The 19,687-nt window shown below is 34.7% G+C and overlaps 1 protein-coding gene across 2 annotated transcripts in view; it reads right to left on the bottom strand.

Annotated features, from left to right (window-relative positions):
• The window catches only part of RBPJ (recombination signal binding protein for immunoglobulin kappa J region), a 97,886-nt gene that overhangs the window by 43,808 nt on the left and 34,391 nt on the right, over window positions 1-19,687 (bottom strand). The window contains exon 1 of one of the 2 annotated variants that reach the window (XM_063107850.1): window positions 12,852-12,970. The exons of the other annotated variant lie outside the window; for it this stretch is intronic. Coding sequence (XP_062963920.1) covers window positions 12,852-12,868 — 17 coding nt within the window. The 5' untranslated portion in view covers window positions 12,869-12,970. Of the gene's footprint in view, window positions 1-12,851; window positions 12,971-19,687 lie in introns of those variants that run through there. 2 annotated transcript variants of the gene reach the window in all.

The raw sequence follows: 19,687 nt of genomic DNA, 5'->3' as shown, positions 1-19,687 counted from the left end.
GAGCACGTGAGTCTCTCTCTCTGCTCCGTGACTTTCTGCCATGTGAGACCCTGCATTGCTGTAAATCCACCACCAAAGAAGACCCTCACCAAATTTGTTCCCTGGACTTTGAATTCCCAGCCTCTGAAATTGTAAGCAATAAATTTCATTGTTATAAATTACTCAGGTCTAGGTATTTTGTTATAAGCATTGTTTAATACATCATATATCTATGAAAAATGTTTTAGGTAAGAGTAGTCTAAATGTGGTTGATCGAACTTATTTCTGGCTCAAAGACACGTCACATGAGAAAACCAAGTCAAAAATCAGAGGGAGAAAAAAACACAAGAAAAAGCCTTTTTGAATACAGAACCATTTAGTAATTACACTGCTACAAAACAAAGCAAAAAAAAAAAAAAAACTAGAATATTGTCTAGTAACAATACTACAACTTTGACTTTAAAAGCATATAGTTGGCTTGAAAAGCAAACTCAAGCCATATGGAAAACCCTTCCGACCTTGGGTTGTGGAACTAAAAGCAATTTCCTCTATTTTTCTGTATTTCACAAATTTTCCGTTTAATGCAGAAACAAGATTAAAATAATGAGATTAAAATAAATTAAGGCAAGTAACATTGGTGAGGAATTTGCAGAAGTTTAAGAAAAAAAAAGGAACGTGAACAATCTAAACTCATAATTAAACCAAACTTCACACCAAATCTGCTGTAAACGGAATATAAATTTTATGCAGTTCAAAAGTATTGAGATTTCTAAACCATGATTTAAGATAATGAAATAAAGCACCATTGACCGGGGAAAAATCAGGACACCTTAGTCATACCCTCAAGGCATATACCCACCAGAAGGAAACCAGTAGGTGATATACAATAGTATTACATTCCGTGACAACAAAAAGTATGAAAGCAAAGCAAATGGTATTGGGAGGCTGCTTAGGAACTTACTCACAAAAAATATAACAGGTTCACTAGAAAGGCTACATGTACTGTTCTCTGTTTCCAGATTTTTTCATTCACCAAATATTTACCGAGCACCTAGCAGGAGCCAAGTATAGGTTCCTGGCATATATCAGAGAACAAGAGACACAAATCCATGCCCTTACAGAATTTTTATTCTTTTAGGACAAATGGACAATGATGTATGTTCGAAGACATACATCTATATAACTTATAAAAGCAAGAAGTTTAGAAACAACTTAAATATTGTACCTATTAAATGACTGAAGAGATTAATATTTGAAAATACATTTTTTAAAGCAAATACATAATTTACCTTTAAACAGTTTACTCATTCTCCATCCATGGGTGCAGAAAATAGCCTATCAAATCAAATAAACTTTGAGCAAGACACTATGTCAGCCTTTGTCAGACTTCAATTTCTAGTTTTGAACCTGCTCTTACCATAAACGCCACATTTAATAGCAATGTTGCTCACAATTTGGCTAGGTCTAACTGGTCCTTGGCTACTGTAACAAAGACAATCAAGGCATGATATGTACTCCTAGAGCACCTCATTTATTAACCATGTTTCTATTAGAACATCCCATGGAGTAGATTTCAAAGACATGCCATGCTTGCAGCTGGCCCCTTTAGGTAGAGAAGCATGTTTCTCCTCTTATTATGTATAATATGAAGAAACAATTGAATCAGCACCATTTTCTTAATTTTTAAAGTTCCTTTGTTCCACCTTTCTTTTTCAGTTAGAAAAAAACAATGGTAGTTTGTGTAAAGGAGCAGGAAGATAGAAATCTAGGTAAAAATGAGGGGTGACTGAGAACACCATCTCTAGCTACCCTCAGCATCTGGCCTTTCAGGTTAACTCTAATATTATTTCCATGTTTGGTTAACATTGTCTTTCCAAATACCCATACCTGGGAAGGGATTCCCCTGGATTAAATGTGCAATAGCCTTAAGCCCATCTGTCCAGATGGCACAAGTGACTTGTAAGAACACTGGTGTCCATTGATACAAGACAACCTTACATGAAAAGTATGGCCTCAAAAAGAAAGGGGCGATCTGACTCTGGGCAAACTACTCCAATTTCATATATCAAGAGACTGAATGAGATAAACTGACATCAAATGCCTCCTGATACGATGCATTAAGAACTCAACATTGCTTCTGTGATATTACTACCAAAAATACAGAACCCGAATCTAGACATGAGGAACAAATCCAAATTTTGGAAGAGTTGACAGAATGAAACAAAAAACTGAGGAACTGGTCCAGATGAAAGGAGACTAAATACACATAACTGAATGTGACATACAGTCCAAAAGTTACTTTTGATATAAATGACGTTATTTACACAATTGACAAAATCTGGATAGGACCTGTAGATTAGATAATCAGATATTGATTTTAATTTCCTAATTTTGAAACTATGTAATGGTTATAGAAGAGAACGTCCTTATTTTTAGAAACACTCATTTAAGGGAAAAAGGGTATGATGTTTACTTCTTACCTTCACATGGGAAAAGAAGTTTGTGTGTGTATCCATGTGTGTAAGTGTATGTATAGATATACAGAAGGATAAAGCGAATGTGGTAAAATGTTAACATTTGAGATATCTGGGTAAACATCTTCACAATATTTTTGCAACTTTTCTGTACACTGCAATTATTATCAAAACAAAAAGGCCACACCCAGAGAAGCACTCATCTCTTAATAAAGCTGCTGGACTGACTCTGCTAGCTGGAGAACCTAGTGGTGACAAACATCAAAAAACATACATGAGAAGGGACACATAAAGAGACTGTGGCCAGCTTCCTGGCACAGTTTTTATGTCATTAAGACAATTATTTAAAAATTTTTTAGTAACACCCAGTGTTGGTGCACAAGTGGGGAAAGAGAAATTTGCACATACTGTTCGGAGTTTAAATTTCTGCAAACTTTTTGGAAGTCACTTTGGCAACGTCTGTTATAATTCAAGATGTGAATTCCTCTAAGTTAGCCATTTCCCATTTCAATTCCAGAAATTTATTATACAGGTAGATAATTTGTGACTGTGTAAAAATATGCATACAAAGATGTTCAATAAAGCATCAATTATATTAACAAAAATTTTTAAGAATCTGTATGCATAAAGAGATTGCTGGGTACACAGCACCCCCCAGTTATGCCTATATACACAAGCAAAAAGCTATCCAGCTAGTAGCATTAATTTTGAATGAGAAAATGAGATCTACATTTTTTGTCCACCCCAGTGTATATATAAAACACTTACGCTCTACACACAATTGTTAGTGATAATGATGGTTAGCAGCAAGAATTCCACTTTGCTTTAGAATGCCTTATATAACTTGACAGAAGGGTTTTTTCTTTACTAATTTAAAGTTTGCCTTAGGTAAACAGCAAAATGAAATTGCATTCTCTAGAATTCAGTTGATGACCACTTATCACCAACTCTAGAATACTGGGTCCTAAAAAAAAACAGAGAAAGGCTCTGATATAAGTTAAGAATTTACCCCCCAAAATCGTCTCAATAAGTAAATTTCACCAGGGGAACCATTTTAGAAAATATATGGCAGACTCAAACAGAAAATCAAACTCAGATCCTTATGGAAAGCCAAAAGGTTTTCCACAAAGAAATACAGTGCACGACTTAACTTTAAAGACGTTCCCATCTCAACCGTTTGTTTAGTTTTTGCTAATAACTCCTTTAGATATCTCACTTAATCTTATGAACTGCCTTTTCAAATGGCATGCACACCTTTATGAATTTTAGTCACAGCTTCCTGATCTTCATGATTTCATCTGCCTTTTGGTTTTGCTTTCTCCTATCCCCTTACCAAGTGGAGAAAGAAAAGATAAAGAACTATGGGAGAGGCAAGGCCATGTTCAAGACATAAAAAATGTCATCTAAGGAGAACACACACAGAGTTCATCACGCATGCAAGTCAGAGAATAGGTAGTCAAATGCTGTGGTTAAGTGAATGGACTTAGGAGCTAGGTTGCTTAAATTCAAATCTTGGTTTTAATGGAAACTAGTGGTGTCACCTGGAACAAGACAGTTACTTAAACTCTTTGTGCCTCAGTGTCCTCAACTGAAAACACACAAAAAAAGTATTTCCACATAGGGTTCTTGCAAGAATTAAAAAGGTTCATATATGGAAAGCACCTAAAAGAGTGTCTAGCACTGAGTAAGCACTCAATAAAACACCACTACTCCTTCAAGCCTGAATTACTAAATGATATTTCCTTTAACAAATACAGTGAAACTGAAATGGACCCTTCAAAACATGTATATATTTATATGGCCTTAAAAGTATATACAGTTAACCATATTTGATAAAGGACTAACACCCAGAATACACAAAAAACTCTTACAACACACACTGATTACCAGCAAAAGAAGCCAGAGTCAAAAAAGTATGAAATTGTATGGTTCTATTTATAAGAAATTCAAAAACAGTCAAAACTTACCTACAGTGTCCGACAGGATACGGGCTACCTTTGAGAAGGAAGAATAGAGTCTAGGAGGGGCTACAATAAGGGCCTCTGCGGAGTTGTGTAATATTCTATTTCCTCATCTGTGTGATAGTCATACATGTATATTCACTTTGTGAAAATTCACTTTATTATACATTTATGATTTGCATGCTTTTCTGTAGGTATAGTACTTTCAGTTAGAAAAAATTTTTCAAGTTTTTTATAATGTATGGCTAGTTTTGGAAGGCAGCTATGCTCACCATAATGTATGGCTAGTTTTGAAAAAAAGTTTTCATGGACTTTATTCCTCTTGTTTTGATATCTTATTTTAACATCAAAATTTTAGAAGGCAGTGATTTCTAGTCCTCAGTTGTAACATTCCAGGATGTATGTATTTTATATTAAGAAAAATTAAATAATAAGTCAATGAGAATAAAAAGAAAAAACAACAACAACAAAACATTAAGTCAACGAGGTTGTAAGTCCTAACATAAGTGGTCCTCTTCCTCCTCCATCCAAATCTCAGCCCAGATACTCCCAACAATCTTCACTTTTTCAATTACTAGGCAGAAAATTAGGATCAACTGTGGTCCTTTGGCAAATCATATATCACAAGAGTATGTATTTTTTAAAAAATCAATTAATTATGCAGTGTCATGGAAACATGCTGAATTTTCCTACTGTTGATTTTAAAATTGTCTTCCTTTGCCTATTTCACTTAAAACTGAGATGAAGAGGAAGAACGGTATAATTAATTGCTCTCCCAGATTGTGGTTCTCTTTTTCTTTCTTTCATCATTCAACACACATTTAATTGCCTATTATGTGTGAGGTACTGTATGTACCAGACACTTGCGACATATAACAGCAATTTGGAAACATGGTCCCTATTCCATATGGAGTATACTACAATAGCAGCTGCTGGAGGGCAGGCATATGTTACATACTCTGCATGCACATCTTACTTCATACTCCTATCAATCTTATAAGGTAGGCGTGTTATCCTCACTATACAGATGAGGAAACCAGCTCAGAAACTACTTTGCCCAAGTGCACATACCAGTAAATTTATGGTCCAAAATGTAACTTGATTATAATGTTCATGATTTTCCATATACTCTATATACTGCAGTTCAATTCTGGACACTAAAACGTAAACAGGGTAACAGGTTATGAATTTTTATGATAGGACTGTAAAGTGCACTAATTGAACCTAAAACTTTCTATGATACAGCACAGATGGGGGGCGGGGAGGATCCTGAAAGGAAGCCTCCTTTCATTACCTTCCCAATCATTCAGCTACTGACTAAATTTCTAAATTTTATAAGAGTAAAGAGTAAATTTTCCTTTGATTACTAGAAACTGAGAAAATGTTTTCTAAAGCTGTAAATACGTAAAATTCAGGAAATCTAATGATATCTGCTGCGGGAACCATACCTTGACTGTTGTATTCATACACACATACAGACACGTGTGCGCACATATATGTATGTCACAAATTTGACACTGCCTTTCTAAAATAGCACTCCTACATTTTCCCTGCACAAGGGAACAATGTTACAATTGCAGTGGGCACTGAGAGTCTCCTGAGTTTAGTGTTTACCCTATCAACTATAATTCTGCAAAGTACATTATTTTCTAAGTTGAAAAGGACCATTGAATCTACAGATTTCAGTTTAACAAAAAGGTTTTGCATTCTTCTTTTTGTTGATAGAAATTATGCAGATGCAGTCTAATTTCCATCAAACTAAGTTTGGCCAATTTCTTAAGTTGCCAAACCTCTGACATACAGTTTGGTATTTTAAAGTATTTGAATTCAGCAGTGTATCTGCCTTTTGTTTTCCTTTTAAATAACACAGACCAAAGCATTCATGGAGGGGATAGCAAAAATAAGGTCTAATGCACAAGGGAAAGACTATGACTTAGGTTTATAAGAAGTTAGGCTATTTCAAAGAAGCCTGTCCCTAAGGAAAAAATAAAAGATGTCAATTCTTATTTTTAAAAACATGTAAAATGAGGACATTGTAGATACTCTACATATGAGTTTAAAAATACTTAATAAACTAAACTAAAATAATGAGAATCAAAATTCTATGTCTGGAATGCAGACGAAGAGGTTTCCAAAACATTTTAAATAATACCATTGCACGAATGAGAAAATGCCCTTTTGCTTGAGCGTTTAATACCCAAAACAATACATTTCTTTTAAACTGGAACTTAGCTTTCTGTTATCGCACAACAAACCTACATTTGTGGTAAAGCCAAAAACCACTCTGAAGAAGTGGTCTTAACCACATTCAATGCTTAAGGAATGGCTTTCTGCCAAAGCGTATCTGAGCCATTAACCTGTCATGCTGCTATAGGCACTGCTAGGACCAAGAGAGCAGACCGAGCTTAACCTGTTTCCACAATAAACTGGAGATGCACAGTGGATATTTTAGGCCATAACTTTTATGCTGGCCAATAAGGGTTTTCTTTTTAACAGCAGGCATACACATTAAAGAAATATGGCCAAAGTTATAAGCTTGTATTGTTCACATTAAAGTTGACTCAAACGCATACAATGTTAACATTGTTTTCAAATACAAGTCTGTATACAGTAGGTGCTCACCAAATGAATATTAGCAAGTCACCTGTTTAAAAAGATAGACAACAAAAACAAAAAATTATGGAAACTTAGCTCTTAAACTATAGTATTATTTAGATCAACTACTTTGAATTAAATGATGATCATCCACAAAACTGATCTGAAATGTCTAAGTTAATTTGTGCAATAGAGAAAAAAACTGTAAATGAGTTGATATTAACTTTACAAATTTTACAATGGGAGAAAAGGGTCTTTTATTTCTTTTACTTGGTCGCTCAGACACTCCTAGGACCTATGATTTATGCTATTTTCATAGCATCCTCTTGACTCATCCTTCTATGTTGGTCAGCTCACTTTTCACTTCACCTGCCTGGTTCTCTGCCTCAAACACACTACACTGTTCACATATTATGCTTTATAGGCAGAACACAAAGGAAATTCTTCTGTTTGTTCGGGTTGTGTATATATAATGGGGGAGGGAGGGGGAGAGATGGAAATGGGGGTTAGAAGGGGGAAGAGGGAGGAAGAGAGAGAGAGAGAACACTGGCATGAAAGAGAGCAGTTAAAAAAAAGAGAAATAAAAGAGAGCAGTGGAGGATCTAGTGGCCATAAAAGGGCAACTGTCCACCTCCTAACAAACCAAATCTAGTCAATCCCAAATAAGGAAATGTTTTAGTTGAAATACAGAGCTTTTCTTCTGTGGAATATGAGCACAGATCATAATCAGTCTTTCCCTATAAATAATCTCACACTTGGATATCTACCATTGTGAGAAAAATCTGTTGAATTATTATGTAAACTATTTCCAAGTTTTGCTCCCCCAAAGTCCAGGCCTTCCTAACAAAAAAGTACTCCAGTGCTTTCATAGTTATTCTAGAGCTTCAGCCTCTGTAAAATAGAAATGTTAAGTGTAACAACCTGGAGAGCCCATGAAGACTGAGTTAATCCCTTACAAGTACAATACTCATTAAATGAAAGCGTAACAACGCACCCAGATTCTCAGGCTTTAGACTCACCAATCTCCAACCCACAAAACAGTTCAGTAGTGACTTGTAGAAACTCAGATCATTTCAAAATGAGATTTTCTTATATATCCAGTTATTCTCCCATTTGTAAAGTAAGGGGTTGATAAATGAGTATGGCCTGTTCTGCCATGACAGGATAAATGAATTTCTGGAGAATTAGTATTATCAAAAGTTCATTCATTTGACAAATATTTACTGAGTACCTGCTACGACTATTCACTGTCCCAGGGTCTGGGAATATAGGAGTCAACAAAACAAAATCTGTTAAATGGGGGAGGAGGAAAGGAGTGGGTTTGGGGCCTAGAGCAAGGACTGAAAATTGGAATTAGAGCAAGGATTGAAAATTGCTGTTCCCTGCAGAGGGAACAACAGTGTTATTTCATATGTGAATGCTTTCAGCGGGTCCCCCCTGCTCCAAGTCACCCATTTTATACATATTCAAACTAATGCCTCTTACCAGTCCCTGACCCTGGGCTAGAATTTCTCAATCACAGGTTAGTTTTTTCACAGGAAATTCAACAATAAAGGAGTTTTAATAAAGTAAAATTTCATGCACCTTTGATTAATCTAGCTGTTTAGCTACTAACACCAACACTTCTGTATACATTCTTAATCCCTTCTTCACACTTGGGCTGCTGCCTTGGGCGACTGATCTCGGTTTGGAGCCAACTAAACTAGAATGTAGTTTAGTTTCCTTCTAAACTATACTCTAGGAACAAATCTACCAAAGAAAAAGAATACAAGATGCTATCATGCATAATGACAACCAAAGGAAAGGAACATAGCTTTGAAGAAACAAATGCCACAAAAAGACAACATGAAACCTTGCACTCTCACCAGGATCACCAGCATGAGGTGGAAAGTGGTGAAGTTGGAAGTGAGTAAAACATGATTGAAGGGAAAAAAGAATCCTCTTATAATGACGAAAAGCCAAGCAATGCTGTTAAAGAGTAGAAAGAACTGGATAATCGGCAAGAAGACAAGGGGGTGTGGGGCGCAGGGTGTGGGGAATTTTGGGAACCAAAACAATAAAACAAAGGAATTCAGCTCTTCCATACTCTGCATCTTTATGCTCTCACTCACTGCCTTTACCAACAACATATGCCTGCACACATCTGTACAAAGATAAGCAAACATCATCAAGGTGGTTAACTCACTGGCTGAGAAGTTATTACTTTAACTTCTGTAATTTCAAAAAACAATTTCTAAGGAGCATATCATACACAATTCAGAGAAGGAACTATGTACTTGAACTCAATTTCCAAGAACTTGCAGAAAAAGATGAATTATGCTTATTATTTTTTGTCCTCCCCTTTTGGAAAAATTTCTTCCATTTTTCAACTCCCAAGTGTAGAAAACTAATGTACAAATTCCATTGCTATGAAACAATTTACCAGAAGTCTTCATCCTCTTAATATTTTCAAGGGAGAAAGAAACTGTATTTTAGACACAATCTTAAAACATACATATGCTGATACTGTCCTACTCTGAAGCCCTGTTTATTTTAAAATATTCACCAGAAACTCTGTGATCATCCTCAATAAATCTATAAGGCAAATATCTGCTGTTATGAGGACACTGCTAGGCACAGGCAACAATCCAAGGAAAATAAAATTTTAAATGTTATCAAAATCCTCAGAAAAACAAATTCTAACATTAGAGAGTATTTGACTACCTTAAACAATTGTAATGTATGTGATTTATGCTTAACTTTTTGTACAAACTTAATATTTACTCTCTGAATTAAAGCACCTATTACATAAACTAGTCCTAACATAAAAAGAACGAAAAATGAATTGAGTGGATTTTAGTGTGCATCATCAGGTTTTTTTTTTTGTATTTTTAACTGCATAGGTCACTTTCATCAATGCAAAGCAAAAGTAAAGTCCTCTACAACTAGGAAATATTGTAAATTTTTTTTTTTAACCTATAAACCTTTAAATATTTGCCAGGACAAATAAACAAAACACACAGACATGCACACACTCACAAAACAATAAAACAACAAAAATCAAACACAAGGTTTCATGGCTAATTTACTGTTTCCTACCATCAGAGATAAGATTACTGATCTGATAATACTTGTCTTAGATATCTGAAGACTTTTGTGGCTATCAGTTTGTCAATACAGATTTATAAGATTGAGTTGCATACAGTTTGCCAGCTGATCATTATTAGAACTTAGTCTCTGCAAGCCAGTACCTATATATACCCTTGTAACAAGTTTTAAAAAACTATATTGTGTGATACGCTTGAGACATTTTCGATTCTGTTTTTTGTTTTATTCATTTAGGGGGAAAAAAGACAGCAACTTATTAAATTGACTATAGGATATGCTACCACTGGCAGTTTGAAAACCACTGACTTATGAGCTGATATACACCAGAATGTATGCCAAGAGGCAGGAGACTAGATCGCTCTACTTGACATAACAGACTTTGTTGATGCCACGCAAAAGGCACTGTGCTGTTATGTTCTCCCATCCTCTTCTTAGAAGATATTCTCTTCTAATAACCTTTATTTTAAACAAAAAGGATGGTAGGCAGACCCTTGAAGGTGATGTAGAAGATATGACATACCATTAGAAGCCACAGACTTATCCTGGTCACTTCTTTTCAGCAAGGCAAACAATATTAAACTAATACCACTTCTGAGGGAATCTGTGACTATGGAACACGTAACACTTAGTGGAACTAAACTCAATCAATATCCACATAAATGTATATGTATATTATTTCAATCTTTTTAAAAAACTAAAACCTAAGTTTAAAAAAATATATTCTTTCTCACATTCAATGCACTGATATTTTATTTTCTAGTCTAATATATGTTTCAATGCTGGTCATAACCCACTAAATTGATTTCTTGATCAACTAATGAATGAGCTGAAACCTACAATGTGAAAAACACAGCTTTAGAGAACACACAAATCAACCTAGCAGAATAAGAAGCCCATAAAGTATCAGTCTCTAGTGGCTACCTTCTTTCCTGAATTGAAAACACCAAACAGTAATGGCTTATTTTACGCTAGGAAGAGCACAAGAGAAAGAGCAAGATTCAGGATAAGAAAAAAATGTATTAGCACCCCCCCACACACAAAAGAGGTACTCATCTGTCAATCTAACATTCACTTCCTACATGCCAAACCCTGCCATAAGAGTTGTGTGTGCGTGTGTGTGTGCATGTGTACGATTATATACGAGGGGAATTCAAAAAGTTCATGGAAAGATAGAATTAAAAGATATTATGAATCGCTCCATAAGTTTTTTGAAGTCCCCTCTAATACCTACAATATAAATTATACATTTATATGCTTCTATTGTTATACTTTTAAATATATAAATTTATATTTTTTTCTAGGTCATTCTCACAACCTGTTAAGATAAAGTAAGTATCAGATTTGAAACACAAGTAAATTGGTCCCAGAGTTTAATCTCTAAACTACAAAGCTATAAACTCTTCCAAAGAGAATAGGAGTTCACAACTCTGGCTATCCATCAAAATCCTCTGTATGGATGCCCAAGTGCTACCCCAAAAAGGAATGCTGAACTTGAAGTGGCAACTATTACAGAGAAAACCTATTGTGTGAACAATTTATTGAACACCATCTTGAAACCATTATGTTCTAGAATATCTTCTTGGAAGGTAGATACTATTCTGTGCCATCAGACATAAACTTCCTGGTTCAACTGATTGATTGCCTTGGTTAATAAGCAGATGACTCTACCTTGGAACATGATTAGATCACATCATTATGGACTAGAATTTAATATAAAGCAGGTTTGTCTTAGCTTTAATAACTAAATTCCATTAAGAATTTAACTGTTGACATGCCAAAAGGATCACATAGCATAAGTTAGCCTAACTGATAAAAATCACAGATTGAACCAGTATATTTCTATTAAATTTATCTATCCGTGACTTAAATCACTATCTTCCCAACATATTTTCCTTTATTAGCTAAGAGATAAAGAATTCTGAACCTAATGTAACATTTGTAAATTCAGCATATTCTCTGGGTTGCTTCACTTCTACCACCTTTAAAAAAATAACATTTAGTAGCAAGTATACAGTACGAAAATTAGGAAGTCCCAAGATTTCAAATAATTAAGAAATACTTTTGATCACATCACTCAAAATTTTACGAATGTAAAAATTTTAAAGATTTTTGATGGCTAAGTGGGTATTATGAAGCCTAAAACTACGACTACTAGTAACCACAAAGAACAGCAAGACTATACACCACAAACATATGAATGATTAACTGCATACATACTTTGGTGAATAGACAATAATCATAATATTAATTTCAAAAAAAAATCACTTATTTTCCTCTAAGTGAAAATTCTTTGTAAAAGACAAAACTGTACTACAAATGGCCCAAGTAAGAATTGTTTTGTTTGATGTGGTCAAATTATACCCCAATTGAAGAATTATCTCAGTGTTTCCTGTTCAGGTTACCATGAAATGACCGCACTGCAGAGAACTAGCCTATGACGTAAACCAGAGAGATCATCACAAACTAACACATGAATAATCCCTAAACTATTTGGTGAAAGAAATTATAGCCCATTAGTATTAAAACCTAGGGAAAATATCTACCCCAGTGTCTTCCATAACCATATCCCAGAAAGGAAATAGAAAATTCATTCATAAAGCTTGGGACTTTTCTTAAAAAAATATTACCATAAATCCATAACCACATCTGCAGTTAAATATTAAGATATCTTGAAATATGCAATAATTAAATATAGAATAATGAGTGTTTGTTCTATCCATGACCTTGGGGTCACCGGGAGATTTCTAAAGCATACCTTTTAATCCACGCCATGGTACTTCAAGAACATGTTAAGGTAATTCACAGCTTGCAACACTTCGATGGACCTCAAAACACCTCAGCCAGTGTATCTGTCTCATTCTCCTTTCCTTTTGAGATCATAATGGTTCCGAAGAACTATATAGCTTCCATTTGAATGATAGTCTCATAATTTCAATGACTTAAAAACAAAAACAAAAAATAAGGACTTAAGTGTTGGTATGTTAAGCCACTAATTCACTGTGTTAACTGTCACCATGACTAAGAAAAACAAAGAAGCTGCTGCTACAACTATGTAATGTTATTTTTAACATGAACCTTCATATGAATGAAGAGCACAAGTTACTGGTCAGAAGGACAGCCCTTGCTTTCTTGAGATCTTTCTATTAATCCCACAAATCTCTATGCTCCAATTGTTTCCTCAGTTTCCTTCTCAATGAATGAAAATAACCTAAAAGACAGATCTTAAGACTTGCTGGGTGCCAGGTCCACCTCTGAACAGCGACTATTTTATTCTGTGTTGAATGAGAACTGGAAATAACTTACATATCTCTATAAAAGGGAATTGGTTAAAAGACAAAGCAGAGATTCCTTCAAATGATGCTCCTCCTGGTGTTAACATTACTGAATCATTTTAATTCCACGGAAGTCACTACACTGAAAAGAACTCCAGGTTCTAAAGCTTACTACTACTGACAGCATGCATATAAATGAACAGACAGATTGCTGACCATTGAGTTTTACTGCCACCCTGTGACTGCCTTGGCATGTATCTATCCCTCTTCCCTCCTCACTCTACTCCACCTTTCAAAAACAATTTCATTTTAAAATGTTTCAGTAAGAAATACCTGTATAACACTTTAAATCTACTAAGAATTCACACTGCTTTTGTTGCAAGTTTGGCATTAAGCACTTAAAGAATACTTGAGGTACACAAAGAAAGTAAAACTGACAACTTATCAATACATATATACATTACTGTCATAAAGCAGTTAAAATTACTTTAGGATGACTGATTTGAAAAACTTTAATAAAGGGAAGAAACAAAAAGGACTTCCAAGAAAGTAGATGAGAAGGGTTCTGTTATGCTCTAGGCATGTGGAACAGTTCGTGTGAAGAATGGAAGATGACAGTTTCCCAGCTAGGGCTAAAAAGCATGTGCTTTCTCTTCAGAGAAAATGAAACTATTTCCTGTTTGAAATTGTAGATTCAACTGATGAAAATCTTTCAAGTCCTCCTTCATAAAAATTACTTATTTCTAAGATTTAGATTTATTGCAGGTTGTGGGAATGCAGATTACAAAATGTAGGTCACTCTTCAGAAAACTGATAACATGTTGGCAGAATTACGTACAGGAAAGAACTGTACCAGAGTAGCTGAGAAGAGACTAATGAAGAACAGACTCAAGGGAATCCCCACTTGCAGCCACAGCCATCTTCTTAAACTGATGACTTTAGTGTAAACACCCAGCCCCTCCCAGCCCTTGCTTAAAAGTGTGTGTGTGTGTGTGTGTGTGTGCGCGTGCGTGCGCACAACCTCCTGGAAGGACATCGCATTGTTTCCTACACTCTGCTCCTCCAAATAAATGTACCTACACCGGCTATCAGGTTCAAGCTCCAGAATAAAGAATAAAAGCCTAGCTCTGAAGCACTTACTTATTACCATATTTAATTTTCAGAACCCCCCTGTAGAGAGGACAAAACCAAGACTGTGGTACAGTGACTGACCAAAGAAAACAAATGCAGTAAAATAAAAGAACTAGGACTTAAGCTAGACCTTGTAGCTGGAATTTCAGCATTTTTTCCTACTACGACATTATTGTAGAACACTGTTCTGGGAGGTGAGTAGTACTGGTACTAACATTTGTTGACAATACGCCAAGTACCAACCTAAGCACTTGATGGTATTTTATTTCAACCTGACCTACCTCCTTTCACAGGTAAGGAGACTGATCGCAAGGAGATTTAAGTAAGTTGCTCAACATCACACATAAGAGACTAAAAGTGATAGGACAGATATTTGATCTCACAATGTCCAAATCTAAAACCCACACTTGTACTGCTATACCAGTCTTTCTTCCAGAAATAATCAGAAGAAATTAAGTCCAATGTATAAGTTTATTTCTCAGTATGGATACTGTAGCAATAATCTAATTATATAAATCCTTCTCACACAAAACCTAGTCAGCTTTATAACTCAAAACTATACAAACATTTTAAAGCTATGTTTTAGCAACAGACTATAGACAAATTTACTAAAGCCACTAAGAAAGATAAGAATCATATTTAACCACGCAAATTAGAAACTTCATTTGAGTCCTACAAATGAAATCCAGTTTTCTCACAGAGTGATGTATTTCATGAAGTCATACACTTGACAATCTTTTAAGGTTGACTTAAATCATGATAATTATCAATATTATTTTAGTTGACAAGACAAAATGGCAAGGAAAGGTATTTTGGTTAGGACAGTGCACTACCAAATTTTCCCCATTTGGTCCTATTCCATAGTCTGCTACCAGTCTTATCCTCATGGGAAGAGAAATCACTTATTAGCTGAAGGACGTGAAGCCATTCACTCAGGTTATCAGTGATAATAAAGATAGAAAAGCAGATGGACAACTCTCTACAATGCTTCAAAACATGCTTAAACTAAAGAGTAACAAAAAACACAGACGAAAATCCCCCAAATTAAGGACAGGAAACTGCTACGCAACTCCAAAATTCGAATGGAAATCATGCACTCACATTGCATTCCAAAACTCATTGCATTCCAAAACTAACTACAGAAGTGATAAACTGTACTATTCCAATATTTGGTAACAAATTAGATAAATCAAACAAGAAACCATCTGACACCATTTTTTAAAAATTGCTGAAACAATCTTGCAGAATTCTACATTTGAGGATTCAAAAACTGTCACAGTAAAAAAAAAAAAACTGTCACAGTAAGAAACTTAAAAGGTCATTTAAAAAATATCTTCACTAATAACAGCATAACTCTTCTGTACAATTCATTGTAAAATCATTAATATCCAAAATAGTGGATTATAATAGAAATGCCCATCAGAAATCCTGACACCCAACTACGTATCTTTTAACTACAACATTAATGTATATTAAAAGCCATATGCAACTGTCTACAAAACATTTCACTTCATCTTGCATCTTTTATAAAAGAGAAAGATACATTTCCATGCCATTTATTACAGCCTCTTTTACTAGTACTGTGAAGTCCAAAAAGCATAACTTTTGTCTTTCATCTTTGTAAACCTATTTAACCACCAAAGCCTGGAACAAAGTAGGCACTAGTGATTGGTAAATATGTGAAAATGTTATACATCCATTTTGAATACATGATTTACGGCTAAAATAGAAAGTTCGTGATCGCAGGCTTGTCTGATGTGCTCTAAAACATAGTAGGCATACAAATATTTGCTGAATGAATGGAAGAAAACATTTAGGAATGGCTCTTCTAGGCAAGATAGCGAAAAGCACACATTCGTTGTTAGATGATAAGAATTAAAATGTTTTTTAGTATATCCAATTTTCACCTTTTTAAATTAACTTATTTTGGAGATTATGTTCACATTATATCAAAACTTATATTTGCAGTTAACTTTGCATATATTCCTCAAAATACACTAAAAACATTCTGTGATGACAGTATCAAGGACAGCAAGACTTTAAAAGAACATAGTTTAAATTAACATACACATGACACTATTTTTTGACTACTGAATTTTGATTATTTTGTTTTATTTTTGACTACTGAATTGATAATACACATGTTTATGAAGGCACATGATCAGCCCTACTGCAAACTACTGTTAAAGCATAAACTTCAGGAAAGTAATTAGAAACAGATGCCAATAACTTTAAACTTTTATGCTTTCATAAAGTCTCACATAATAATCTGAAATGACAATAATAAATGTATTATGATGTTCACTGCAATACACTGCAATATTACTTACTAGTAAAGGCCTGGGGTATTTCTTTCCAGCAACAGAATGGTTAAATTATTGCACATTCATGTGATGGAAATGGTCATTAAACAGTATAGACAATAATATGGTTAGCTAATTACATATAGTTAGTGTTTTCCTACACTACATATTTTTGTGTGCATATATTTATATTTTTTAATCAGGATAGAAAATTATAAAGTTATAAATAAGTAAGTTCCATAAGATCAAGAACCATTTCCAATGTGTACATTCCTGTCCCTCCAACAACTTATCACAGTGCCTTGACACAGGTGTTAAGAGTGGTAGTAAAGCTTCGTGGTTATAAGAATAGACTCTAAGGAGAAGAACGTCTGGGTCTGATTCCCAAATCTACCACTTACTAGGTATGAGACCTCAGGCAAGTTAATTAACCTCTAGGTATCTCACTTACTTTCTCCTTCTGAAAAACTCAGATAAAAATAAAATCCATATAATGGAAGAAAAAAATTACTACATGTTAAAGCATTTAGAACAGTATCTGGAACACAGCAATGACCCAACAAATGGGGAAGGCAGAGAGAGGAGAGAGGGAGCAGGTTCTCAAACACCTAAATGAATGGACTATTTTTAAAATACAAATTAAAATGTTAGTAAGCATACACAAACTTTAAACAGGGTTTTCCACAACCCGCAACTCAAGATAGGTTTTGTGTTTGTGTAAATTGCAACCCAGTACACATTTATGTAGATATAAGCTATTCTATTCTACATGAATTTTACTTAAATGCAGATCGTAACCCACTAAAATGACTTCACAACAATTAGTAGGTCACTTTCTAAACAATAAATAATTTCTCCTTTATTTTTCCTTCAACTTTATTTTTCTTAGCAAGGAGCAAGAAAAATTAACCATTAAAGTAAGAATCTAAGGTCAGGAAATACTACAGAAGTCTTTAACCTGTCACGTATTTCCAATTTTCTTTTATATTCTTCCAAATTTTATTCTTTATTCTTAAACCACCAGAAATATTAATATAAAATTTAAGAGATCACTAAAAGGTGATACAAAAATTAAGCCAGTTTTAAAAATATGCCTGGGTAGACTTACTCTTAAAAAAATTAAGTTTTTCACAAAGGAAGAGCACAAGAACAAGAAAGAGGTATAAGAGAACAAAGGTTGCTGGGTTTGGTTTAAATGTAACAACTGAATTCTCAACAGGCTTTTCCTGATCTAGCTTCTGGCCCCAACCCCATCCCCACCTCTCCATCCCCCATTCAAATGCAGTGCAGTTCCAGCCATACTGGAACTATGTACATTTCTCAGAATACACTGTGGAGTTTCAGACCTCTGGGTCTTTGCACATGCTATTTTGCCTAGCCCTCTCACATCCCCAAACTGCAAGAGCAGTGGATGAAGTAGAATTAACATCACATGATAATAATTAAAAGGATAACATAAGAATAATGGAGGAAAAAATGAAATCAGTGAGACTAGGAGTGAAAAACAAAATTTTTAAATGCTCTGAGTGCCTACAATGTATGTCATACACTGAGCCAAGTAGCTTTTTATTACATGGATTCTCATATGCACATTGTATATAAGAAACTTTTAAAAAGAAAAATATTGAACACTGAATTAATATTAAATTAGATACCATAATTTAGGGGATGTTTTCTACAGACACTTGAATTTTAAGCAAACTTTGTCACCAAGTACTTGAAAACAGTCTTGTTATATAATGACAGAAAATTAACCATTGCTACTATCAAAAATATGAAACTCACATATTCTAGGCATTTCAACTCTAGTTTTTGTAAATGCTAATACTGATTTCAAATCTTTAAAGCTAAACTTGGTTTGAGTAATTTTCAAAGAATCTTTACTAGAATCAACTATTCCTATCTTGATAGGAAAACTATAATTCCTTTTCCAATTAAACACTGGCAGCTGTGGGTGTCAAATACCTATAGCTAAGAGACTAAACCCAGGATCAATGAGACCCAGTAATCAAAAGACACTTGTGATCTAGCAATTCTGGAAGATACACTATTCAGCTAATTTTACTTTTGGGGAACTTCCAACTTGAGAATCTCTGTTCTTAAAATGTATATCCTAATATTCAGTAACATTAATAAAAACTTCTATCAATGTGACTGATACTGCTGCTGCTGCTCTTAAAGTGGCAAATGCCCAGGACTCATCCAGGACAAGCATGTATTTTTTTTCCCTTGAATTCTAGGTGGCAAGGTATGGAGAGGTATAATTTAAATGTAAGTGTACACATGCTCATGCACACATACATGCACACACAAACATGTACACACACAAAACTATCCTTTTTCAAATAGACTGGTGTTAACAAGCTATCTGGGAGCTGGTCTGGAAGCTCAAAGCTGGGAGGATGGAAAAAAGGGAGAGGGAAATGGAAAAACAGTGATTCAAGAGTTTTAGAGGGTGAATAAAACCAAAGCCACTTTATGCCCTGCTTGCCATGTTGACTCCTTAATCCCAGCAAATGTAAAGGGAACACAAGTTTCACGGAATACATGATTTATTACATTAGTGGTCTGAGCACTCAAATCACAAGCCACCCCCATCCACTATCATGGATCATAAGACATCTGGTGAATGATGTTACTACCTTATCTTTCTTAAGATGTTTCCTTGAAGTTCTTGGTATCAATATAAATACTGTCTAATCTGCAGAGAGTGAGCTCTCCTCTGCTGACATCTTATTCTTCACTGCATCCAGCTTTCCTGTCTGTAAGTCACCCAATTAATAAACATCTGAATACAGAATGGACCTGCCACCTTCGTTCTTCAGTCTCAAAGTACCTTCTCAATTTGGAGGGCATTATACTTTAACCCCCTCCATGCACAGAAA

This window comes from Cynocephalus volans, chromosome 9, assembly GCF_027409185.1.
Source record: "Cynocephalus volans isolate mCynVol1 chromosome 9, mCynVol1.pri, whole genome shotgun sequence".
In the NCBI taxonomy this organism is placed as follows: domain Eukaryota; kingdom Metazoa; phylum Chordata; class Mammalia; order Dermoptera; family Cynocephalidae; genus Cynocephalus; species Cynocephalus volans.
The sequence above is the reverse complement of the archived record's forward strand: the minus strand, read 5'-3'. Positions and strand labels throughout refer to the sequence as shown.